Source organism: Mus caroli, unplaced genomic scaffold, assembly GCF_978045245.1.
Source record: "Mus caroli unplaced genomic scaffold, Mus_caroli_1 scaffold_8, whole genome shotgun sequence".
NCBI lineage: Eukaryota > Metazoa > Chordata > Mammalia > Rodentia > Muridae > Mus > Mus caroli.
Window position 1 is genome coordinate 116,897,303 of NW_028227263.1, and position 10,805 is coordinate 116,908,107.

Genomic DNA, 10,805 nt, shown 5'->3' on the forward strand with positions numbered 1-10,805 from the left:
GTGTGTGTACAAAGAGTTTGCTTAGTCTTAAGCATAGATATTAAGTTGGGGAAATAACAGATTTTAAGTAAGTTTCCCCATCTAGAAAAATAATGCTTCTGGAACTGCAAAGGGCACTCCAGAGTCTTCTGCAGACAGGAGAAAGATGATCAGGGCTGGCCTTTGTCATTCAGGCCTGTCACCCAAGCTACTTAGACCTGGGGAGGACGATCACAGGTTCATGGCTTATCTGAGCAAGTCTCACTAAGGGCAACAAGCCCCTTTACTGCAGTGCTTCTTAACCTGAGGGGAGTAAACATGTTTGGTGGGGGAGTCGAACGATCCTTTCACAGGAGTCACATCAGATATCCTACATATCAGATATTTACATTATGTTTCATAACTAGCCAAATTACAGTTATGAAGTAGCAATGAAAATACTTTTATGGTTGGGAATCATCACAACATAAGGAACTGTGTTAAAGGGTTGCAGCATATGGTTAAGAACTGCCTTAGTAGGACCCGAGTCTCAAAGTTCAAGAGCAGGGCACAGTGGTACATGCCTTTGATCCTAGCATTTGGGAGGCAGAGGCTGGTGGATCTCTGTGCTGTCTACAGAGTGGATTCTAGGACAGTCAGAGCTAAATAGTAAGACCCTGTGGGGGTGGACAGGGCTACTCAGCAATTCAGCTGGGACACAGCTTAATGAAGAGTGCTTTACGGGCTGGTGAGATGGCTCAGTGGGTAAGAGCACCCGACTGCTCTTCCAAAGGTCCAGAGTTCAAATCCCAGCAACCACATGGTGGCTAACAACCATCCGTAACAAGATCTGGCGCCCTCTTCTGGAGTGTCTGAAGACAGCTACAGTGTACTTACATATAATAAATAAATCTTTAAAAAAAAAAAAAAGAGTGCTTTACAAAGTAGGTGTGGCGCCATGGCTTTAAAAAGCCAGTCTGTAAAAAGTAACAGGTAAGAATGCAGTTTGGGGGCTGGAGAGATGGCTCAGGAGTTAAGAGCACTGGCTGCTCTTCCAGAGGTTCCCAGTTCAAATCCCAGCAATCACATGGTGGTTCATGACCATCTGTAATGGGATCTGATACCCTCTTCTGGAGTGTCTAAAGACAGCAATGTACTCACACAAAATAAATAAATACATAAATCTTTTTTAAAAAGTAAAAAAAAAAAAGAATGGATTTTGGACTGTTCAGAACTTATCCAGCCTATGGTGAAATACAGGGAACAATTAAGTTAAGATCTAGATCTAGATAAAGAATCTGTGCCACTACTCCCCAACTTGATAAAACTAATTTTTAGGCTGGGCATGGTGGCCCACGCCTTTAATCCCAGCACTCGGCAGGCAGAGGCAGGCAGATTTCTGAGTTTGAGGCCAGCCTGGTTTACAAAGTGAGTTTCCAGGGCTATACAGAGAAACCCTGTCTCAAAAAACCAAAACCAAAACCAAAAAAAAAAAAAAAAAAAAACCCAAAAACCCAATTTTTTAAAAATGAAGATATATTTCATGAATAATACCTATGTTCCCTCCACACAGTTATATCAATATAAGGCAAACAAGACTCACCATGTCAAGGCAGTGTTCTGACCACTAGGGCTTTTCACCCAAGTTAATGTGAGGAAAACAGCCTAGTTCAAATGACTCAACTTTGATTCCTTGGACTCAGGGTGGAAGCTGAGAGCTGACTCTTGAAAGCCGTCTTCTGACCATGCCCTGTGCCATGAGGATGAGCACACATAAGCAGCACCCCAATCCATTTCATTCCACTCCAGAAATAACATCTCTGAATTCTGTGTGTCTTTCCTTTGCCCAACTTTGTAGTTTTACTATCTTAGTTCTTTGGGTTTGGTGTGTGTGTGTGTGTGTCTTTTTTTGGAGACAAGTTTTCTCTGTGTAGTCCTGGCTGTCCTGGAGCTCACCCTGTAGACCAGGCTGGCCTCGAACTCAGAAATCTGCCTCTGTCTCCCAAGTGCTGGGATTAAAGGCATGTGCCACCAGTGCCCGGCAGTACTTTGGATTTTTAAAGTTTAAGTGTAAAAATCTGACTTTTTTTCCTATTGAAAACAACTTGTGGGGGCTGGAGAGATGGCTCAGTGATTAAGAGTACTGGCTGTTCTTCCAGAGGGTCTGAGTTCAATCTATAAAGAGATATGGTCCCCTCTTCTGGCATGCAATTGTACACGCAGACTGTGCACTCATACATTTAAAATGAGTGAATGAATGAGTGAATAAATAAATGATTAAACAAATGAATAAAGGAATAAACAAACAAATAGAAAACAACTTGGGGAAGAGTCATGGTGGCTCCCGCACCCCAAATTCACTGCTTTCTTAATCACTCTAAAGCCTAAACAAGTCAGCACGGACGTTCCTTTGGTTGAATCCAGATGAGTGGTTGGGCAAAGGAAAGGAAAGATACTCCAGTCCTTTCTACAAACTCATGGCGTTAGGGGTAAAAAGAGATCTGGGGACGGGAAAGAAGACTGGTTCTGCCTCCTGGTCCACGTGAGAAAAACTGAGGGGTGCCGGGTCAGCTCATTTTTTGGGCCTCTGTCCATTTCTGACGGTGGGAGGTGAATGACAAAGTCCAAGCGACTGGATGGTGGCGGTCCTTAGGGCCCCAGGGGGCGTGGTGCCAGATGACAGTATTCCAATTTCGCGCTCGGGGACAGTCAGAAGAAAGACCGACTAGGAGCGCACCCAAGGTACTCCGCCCAGGCCTTTTTGTCCCTCTCGGGTTCCTGTCCACACGCACTACCTCAGCGATCCCATTGGTCGTAGTCCTCGCCTGGGCGGGAGAGAGGGAGCGAGTGGGCGGGGCCCGCGTGGCGTCAGCACAAGATGGCGGCCTCGGCGGCTCTGTTCTCGCGCTTGCGGAGCGGGCTCCGGGTAGGCGCGCGGGGGCTGTGCACGCGGCTGGCGCCGCCACCTCCCCGCACTCCCGAGCAGGTGAGCGGCGCCGGGACGCGCGCCCCGATATGGGGCTTCTTTCTAAAGTTTTGGGCGTCTGGTGGCAACCCCGGCGGGTCTGGGAGACCGCACCTCAGGGTGCTGAATGGGACGGAGCCCGCGTTTTCGATGTTTCCATGCTTCCTGTGTGGACCACAGTTGCTCCCCCGGGGCTGGATTATGGAGGCCCCGAGTGCATCCCATGGAGCCCAGGTCTCAACCACGTGGGTGCCGGGGGAGGTCACCTGTTCTGATCTCGGTGACCATTCAGGTGATACTTGACGGGGGTGGGGCCCAGGGCGCTAGGGACCCAGGGTCTGTCCCAGTGACATTTCAATCGCCTCCTTGAGCGAGAGGAACAGGAAGGATCCAGCCTGCCGTCCGTTCCAGCCTAGCCATTCTGACCTCTAAGTCCATGACTTTCCGTTCCCAAAGTCCCAGACAGGAGATTGCCTCTCCTGGCTCTTGCTTCCTTCTCTTCCAAACCCCTCCATCTTGGGCTCAGGGTATCCGGATATCTTAACTGTTTGTCCTGTCACTTGGGTGCCCTCTGTCCCCTTAGTTTGACATCTCTGTGCTAACACACGCGCGCGCGCGTACACACACACCCATCCCTTCTCTTATTCTCCTTGCCCTACTCTTCCTGGCTCCAGACCCTGCAGTGCTATTGCTTCCAAGACCTTGAGCAATCCACCCTTTCAGCTCTTGAACCCCTGTGATTCTCTAGACAGTTTAGTTGTGACCGTCTGAGGGGACCAGCCTCTGAACTCACCCCTTCAGGGACACAGTTTTCTGCTCTGGATGTCCACTTCCTGGTTCTTGATCTTGAGGCTACTTGGACAAATTTAAGTATTCTGTTATTTTTCTCTCTGTGACCTCTCCTCCATCCCCCTCCACTCAGGTCACTGAGCTTGCCAACCGTGGGGGCTCCAAGGCCCAGGGGCCACAGCACCAGCCAGGTTCTGAGGGTCCCAGCTATGCCAAAAAAATTGCACTGTGGATCGCTGGTTTGCTCGGAGCTGGCGGGACTGTCAGCATCGTCTATATTTTTGGTGAGAGACGTAACCCTTGACTGTTGGCTCCCAGATTTCTACTGTGAAATCCCCCTTTCTTTCTCCATACTGAGTTCATTACCTGGCTCCTCCATCAACTAGGATACTCACCTTGAAATTCAAGAAGTCCCCTTCGACCCCTTATACTTCAAAAGTTCTATCCTCTAGTTGTTCCCTGTACCTGAATTCAGGAACCAAGGGAATGGTGGGAAGAGTAAGGCTAGACCAGTGTGCTTGGTTTCAGACCCGGGACAAGGGACTGTGGTGTGTATTGGTGGAGAAATAACCTGTCACAGTGCCTGAAGCTATGTGTCCATCTCAGCAGCAGAAGACCTTCCCCTTGTGTGTCCAGCTCAGCCCCAGCCCACTTGGAATCCTGGCCCCTAACCTCTTCCTCCCTTTATCCAGGAGCCAAACCTCTAGCCATAATCCCTTTGAGTGGGGAGTCCCCACCCCTCACTCTCCTCCCCACTCCAGACCCAGCAGACATGGCTCCAAGGCTCCAGTTTTCTTCATTTGTCTCTTGTCTCCCTCCCTGGCAGGAAACAACCCTGTGGATGAAAATGGTACCAAGGTGAGGAGAGTGAGAGGCAGAGGTGTGAGGGTGTGGGGCAGGTTGCCTTCCGTTGGGTCAGGCTCTCTATAGTCTGCACTGAGCCTCTCCCTTCTTCTCTGGGACTCAGCCTGGAGCTCGCAGACTGAATGTGCTGTGCTCCTGCCTCTGCCGGTTCAAACCTTTCCTTTTTTTCCCCAGATTCCTGATGAATTCGACAGCGGTGAGTGATTAAACACAGAGCTGGGCTTCCTTCCCACCTCTGCTGCTCTGTTTATTCCTGTAGAGTGCTGTTGGCCTGTCTTGTACACCAGCCCCTCCTCCATCCGAGGTGTGGCAGTTAGATGGCTCAGGGGACAGACGTGACAAAAGCCCAGCTCCCTTTCCCGGCCCCTCCGCCCTGGAGCAGATGGTCAGGGACAGATGGGGGCAGGGAGCGTCAGCAGTCCATCCCAGACACAGGGCTTTCTGTGCCTTAGATCTAGGCATCTGCAGCCCCTGACCCCACTCTTTTATAACACCTTTTTTTTTTTTAATCCCCAAGTCCCTACTCCAACCCATGCCTCATTTCCAAAACAATGTCTCTCTGTGTCTGTGTCTCTGCCCTGCTTCTCCACACACCCTGACTACCAGAGTTTGTTAAGGGACTTCCAATAAATTCGATAGTGGAATAGTTGTGGTTTTTACCGGACCTTTTCTTAGAGAAGGTGAAGTGTGTGGGTCCGAAAGGCCCCTGTTTGTGTGGGAGGTGTGCAGACAGCATGTACAAGCACTGATTGCTTTGTTCACGCCAGGCGGATGGGTAAGTCTGTTCTTTTAACTGGAGAGGCCAACCCCCTGGTTTTATTTATTTATTTTTTTTTCTTATTCATTTGTTTTTGCGACAGGGTCTCTCTATGTAGCCCTGGCCGTCCTGGAGCTCACTGTGTAGACCAGGCTAATCTCAAACCCACAGAGATCCACTTGTCTCTTCTTCCAATTGCTGGAATTAAAGGCCTACACCACCATTCCCTGCTACCCACTGGTTTAAACAAATTACCTAAATTGGGCAGGTAGACCTGGGAGGTTAGTGTGCCTACTAGTTTAAACTGGCTTCAACATGTGATTTTTAAGAGGCAGGCTCACAGATAGAGCTAGAGTAAGAATGACATATTGAAATATTTCCATTGATTTTTTTGTGTTCATTTAGCCCAGAGTTTTCACCCTTGGCTCTAACACTGATAGTTTTTATTAGGACAGTGGCTGCTGGGGTCGGAGGATGGGTGCTGTCTCATTTTAAAATGAGGTGCGTGTGTATGCACGCCCTTGTGTGTGCTGACCCATGGATACAGATGCCTTCAAAGGCTAGATAAGAGCTTTGGGTCCCTTGCAGCTACAGTAACAGGTGTTTGTCATCCTCTTGACATGGGTGCCAGGAACCCAACGACTGGGCCATCTCTCCTGCGTGCTGGTGCAGCCATCCCCACCCTATCCTTTGAGATCTTACAAAATTGCCTACTTTGACTTCAAACTCATTATGTAATCCTGGCTGCCCCCAGACAGCTGGGCGACAGGCCTGTGCTGCTGCAACCCAGCTCTGATCCTAATTCCAACCAGGTAATTCCGTGTTGCAGGGAGTCTGTCCTGTGTGTTGTGGGATGTTTGAAGCTGTGCTCTGGGTATCTACTCATCAGACGCTAGTATTACAACCATTGAAAATACCTCCATGAAAGTAGGCATGCTTTTATTTAATCCTAACACTTGGGAGATAGGCAGGGGGATCTTTATATAAGTTCAAGTCCAGCCTGGTCTACATAGTGAGTTCCAGGACAGCCGGGGCTACATATTGAGGCCACATGTACACACAAATGAATGTTTAGTAAAAAGGTTTTTTGGATATCCTCCAAAATCAACAACAACAAAAATGTCTTCCAAGGGGTAGTGGTGGTGGAGTACTGGTTAGAGAGATGCCTCAGCAGTTAACAGCACTGGCTCCTCTTCAGAGGTCCTGAGTTCAATTCCTAGCAACCACACTGTGGCTCACGACTAATGGGATCTGATGCCCTCTTCTGGCACACATGTGTACATGCAAATAGAGCATTCATATACATAAAATACTTAATAACTAAATCTTTTAGAAAAATGTCAACTGGGTGTGGTAGCATCTGACTTTAATCCCAGTAATCGGAAGGCAGAGGCAGGTGGATCTCCATGAGTTCAGGGTGAGCCTGGTCTACAGAGTGAGTTCCAGGACAGCCAGGGCTACACAGAGAAAACCTGTCTCAAGTAACCAAACCAAGCCCCCCCCCCCCCCAAAAAAAAAGCCCAAAACAAATAAGTATTCTTCCCTTAAAATCCTTCCCACTCTTGGGAATTTTTTCTCACTTTTCCTTAAGAGATCTGTTAGTTCTGCAAGTAAAGAAATAATAAACTGGGCGTGGTGGCGCATGCCTTTAATCCCAGCACTTGGGAGGCAGAGGCAGGTGGATTTCTGAGTTCGAGGTCAGCCTGGTCTACAGAGTGAGTTCCAGGACAGCCAGGGCTCCACATAAGCTCATCTGTCCTGGAGGTGGACAGTGGCTTACTTTGAAATCCCTTTGTGCCTGGTGTTTTAGATCCGATTCTGGTTCAGCAGTTGCGCCGGACATACAAATACTTCAAAGATTACAGACAGGTGAGTGGGGTGGGTGTAGAGGGGCTGTGCTCAGTCCCCATCCCCCATGCCCAGCCCTGTATCTGAATGAGCGGCCCATTCTCTCCTGCAGATGATCATTGAGCCCACCAGTCCCTGCCTTCTCCCAGACCCTCTGCGGGAGCCCTACTATCAGCCACCGTATACACTGGTCCTGGAGCTTACCGGGGTCCTTCTGCACCCAGAGTGGTCGGTGTGTCCTGCAGAAGGCAGTGTGTTGGGATCCTCTTGGGGGGCTGGGTCCGGAGTGGTGGTGGGGTCAGCCCCACTGCCGTGTGTTCTCTTCCTTCTTGTGTCCTTTGGTGCCTACTTTAGGGTGACAAACATGAGTTGGCTTTGGCTTAGAGTCATTGTACCACATGAGTGAGACCAAGCCATATGCTCCTCGGCCCCCAGAAGTAGACAGATGCCTGCCTCTGGGGCCCTCAGGCAGGGTCTTGACCCTTTGGGCTTTCTGGTCTAAACACTCCCCTGTCCTTACTGCCTCTGCAGCTGGCCACTGGCTGGAGGTTTAAGAAGCGTCCAGGCATCGAGACCTTGTTCCAACAGCTTGCTCCTCTGTATGAAATAGTCATCTTCACATCAGAGACTGGCATGGTGAGGCTCTGAGGCAGAAATGACCCAGGTGTGTTGACAGATGCCCGGACTGGACCTAGCCTCATCTCTCCTTCTCTCCGTCCCTGCAGACTGCATTTCCACTCATTGATAGTGTGGACCCTCACGGTTTCATCTCCTACCGTCTGTTCCGGGACGCCACCAGATATATGGAGGGACATCATGTGAAGGTGCCATGTGGGGATCACGGTGGGCCTCTGGGATAGATTTGGGGGTGCTTAAACCGCTGAGAGAGGGGGCCTTGCTCCTTCTGATGTCAGTGCTTGCCTCCAGGTTGTCTAAGGGGTGGGGGCCCAGGCCTTGCTTCTGGGGTTGTAAGTGGCTTCCGTGAGACTGTGCTTGGGACTGTCGTAGAACCTGTTTCTTTGGCTAGCCAAGCATCGAAATGTGGTGACCAGGCTCCTATTAGACATGTGTTGTTAGGTTCTCCCTTATGTCTTGGTGACTCATGGTATAAATTCAGGCTTTGACAAGAGCCTGTCTGTAATTCCTGGCTTGAAGTGAGTCTCATTGTAGCCTGTTGCAGGCTTGGGGTATGAATTGATCCCACCAGACAGAGCCCATGCTCTCTCCAGAGACCCCTGGCTTAGGTGTCTATGTGACCAGCTTCCCAGTTTCTCAGAAGCCTGAGGTTACCTCCATAACCTGTATCTGGGAGTCTTTTCAAGCCTTGTCCTTGAGTGTATGGTGCTGTGTCTGTCTGTCCCCTCTGTGGCCAGCAGGGTGGGGAGCTGACCCTTCCCGCTCACTTCCAGGACATCTCCTGTCTGAATCGGGACCCAGCCCGAGTAGTAGTCGTGGACTGCAAGAAGGAAGCTTTCCGCCTCCAGCCCTTCAACGGTGTTGCCCTGCGGCCCTGGGATGGCAACTCAGATGACCGCGTCTTGCTGGACCTGTCTGCCTTCCTCAAGAGTGAGACTTACCTTAGTGTCTGGTCCAGAGCCCTTGACCCTGAAGACAGTGGCAGACACTTGATCTTGGCTTGTCATTGGTATAACACTGAGCAGTCAGGGTGGAAGAGATTCATGAGGATCCTGAGCCTTCTGGAACTTTCCCAGATGTCCAGGCATTTCTCATAGGGGTTATTTGGTCATGTGCGGAGGAACTCTCTCAGCACTGACAACATCCAGGGTGTGCGGACCCTCACCCTGGGTCACGCTAAGGCCTGACTAACTCGTACCCCCTTTACCTGTTGTGCTTACAGCCATTGCACTGAACCAAGTGGAGGATGTCCGGACTGTACTGGAGCACTATGCTCTAGAGGATGACCCACTGGAGGCATTCAAACAGCGGCAGAGCCGGCTTGAGCAGGTTAGGCTGTAGTCCCTACTGGGCACTTTGGACTTGAACACCGTCTTCTTGGCTTTGTGGGGCTCTCACACAGCCTGCCTTGCAGGGCTGTTCTGAGGGCTCTGCAGCATGGGCTAGAGGCAGAAAATAGTGAGCACTTAAGATAAGTCCATGGCCTTGGGTGGTCCTGAGACCTTTCATGGTAGACTGTGTGCTAGAGCTTGTGCACAGGGAGCTGTGAATGCTGTGGACACTTGGCCTCGGGCTCGAGGGAAAGAGTGTCTTGTTGGTTCTCTTTTTGAGATAATATCTCATATACGTCAGGCTGGCCTTAGCCGCTCACTCTGCCTGTCTCAGTCTCCTGAATGCTGTGTTTACGGGCGTTGCTTCACTCCCCGACAGTGTTGGGTGACAGCATTTGACTTGCTTATTTTTGAGTGTGCTAGGGATAAGAGCGTCTCATGCATGTTAGCCCTGCACCCCTGGGGCTAAGAGATGCTCTTTCCACGCTCCAGATCTAACGGGTGGACTCGGGTTCTATACTGGGCCTGAGCGTGATGGCAGGCAGGCTCCTGAGTTGACCCTTGTCTTTTTCTGTCCCTCATCCCCAGGAGGAGCAGCAGCGCCTGGCCGAGCTCTCCAAGTCCAACAGGCAGGGCCTCTCCTTTGGCTCACTCGCCAGCCGACTGTGGCCTCGCTCCAAGCAGCCCTGACTTCTAGGCTTCCTCAGAGACTTGATGCCTGAGCCTTGGGCCCCAGCCCTCGCACGGCAAGGTGTGGACAGTTATGTGTCCAATAAAGCGAGTCCCAGATGCCACAATGCCTGTGTCCAGAGTCCAGATGGGGCACTGGGGTGAGGTCTTGGACTCGGTCGTCATTCACAGTGACTGAGCACCACCACAGGGCTGGGTACCATGAGTGCCTCATTGGAGTGGGGCTCCTGCCAGCCTGAAACGGAAAACCTGGGTTTCTGCTGCACATGTCTTCCCATATACTCTATGAGTTGGCAAAGAAAAGCCTCTCTCTCTCTCTCTCTCTCTCTCTCTCTCTCTCTCTCTCCCTCCCTCCCTCCCTCCCTCCCTCCCTCCCTCTTTCTCTGGCTCTGGACTCCTTGTGTGCTGTGGAAATAAAGAGAAGTCTGGCCTCTGGGGAGCCGCCTCGAGGGCTGTCAGCCTAGCTGCCGTGTGTGGCTCCGTGGGAATGTGGTTCTGGAGCTGTGCAGTCAGCCACACCTCATAGAAGCCAGAAATACGATTGCTTTGTCTTTTTGGAGACATGGTCTCACTGCATAGAGCTTGCTAACCTTGGTCTCAAGAGGTCCACCTGCCTCTGCTTCCAAGTGCTGGAACTAAAGGCGTGTACCACCACGCCCAGCTCACTAATAGGGTTTTTTATTAATTTATTTTTCTTTATATTTATCGGTGTTTTGCCTGTATGTATTTCATTGTGAGGGCGTTGGATCCCCTAGACCTGGAGTTACAGTTGTGAGCCACTATGTGGGTGCTAGAATTGAACTCAGGTCCTCTGGAAGAGCAGTCAATGCTGTTGACCCGAGCCATCTCTCCAGCCCCAGTGATAGTCCATTCGTCTTTATAATATGTATATATGTGCTTTGTCAATGCACTGTGTGCTTATTCTAGAACTCATGGAGGCCAGAAGAGGGCATGGAATCCCCCAAGG

The 10,805-nt window shown here is 50.5% G+C and overlaps 1 protein-coding gene across 1 annotated transcript; it reads left to right on the plus strand.

Moving 5' to 3' along the window:
* The first annotated feature begins 2,814 nt into the window (after nt 1-2,814).
* Timm50 (translocase of inner mitochondrial membrane 50) lies at nt 2,815-9,945 on the plus strand. Its single transcript, XM_021167193.3, has 11 exons — nt 2,815-2,944; nt 3,846-3,996; nt 4,539-4,570; nt 4,751-4,772; nt 7,144-7,202; nt 7,294-7,413; nt 7,713-7,817; nt 7,907-8,005; nt 8,591-8,747; nt 9,040-9,146; nt 9,737-9,945. The coding sequence occupies exons 1-11, from the start codon at nt 2,837-2,839 to the stop codon at nt 9,836-9,838; spliced, it is 1,062 nt and encodes a 353-aa protein (XP_021022852.1). The 5' UTR covers nt 2,815-2,836; the 3' UTR covers nt 9,839-9,945.
* Nucleotides 9,946-10,805: the final 860 nt, after the last annotated feature.

Excerpts from the sequence above, each read along its gene's own strand:
- Timm50 (XM_021167193.3), top strand. The coding sequence starts at position 2,837 with ATGGCGGCCTCGGCGGCTCTGTTCTCGCGCTTGCGGAGCGGGCTCCGG. Across the intron at positions 3,997-4,538 it reads CAGCATCGTCTATATTTTTG|GAAACAACCCTGTGGATGAA; the intron begins GTGAGAGACGTA and ends CCTCCCTGGCAG. Across the intron at positions 7,818-7,906 it reads TCACATCAGAGACTGGCATG|ACTGCATTTCCACTCATTGA; the intron begins GTGAGGCTCTGA and ends CCGTCCCTGCAG.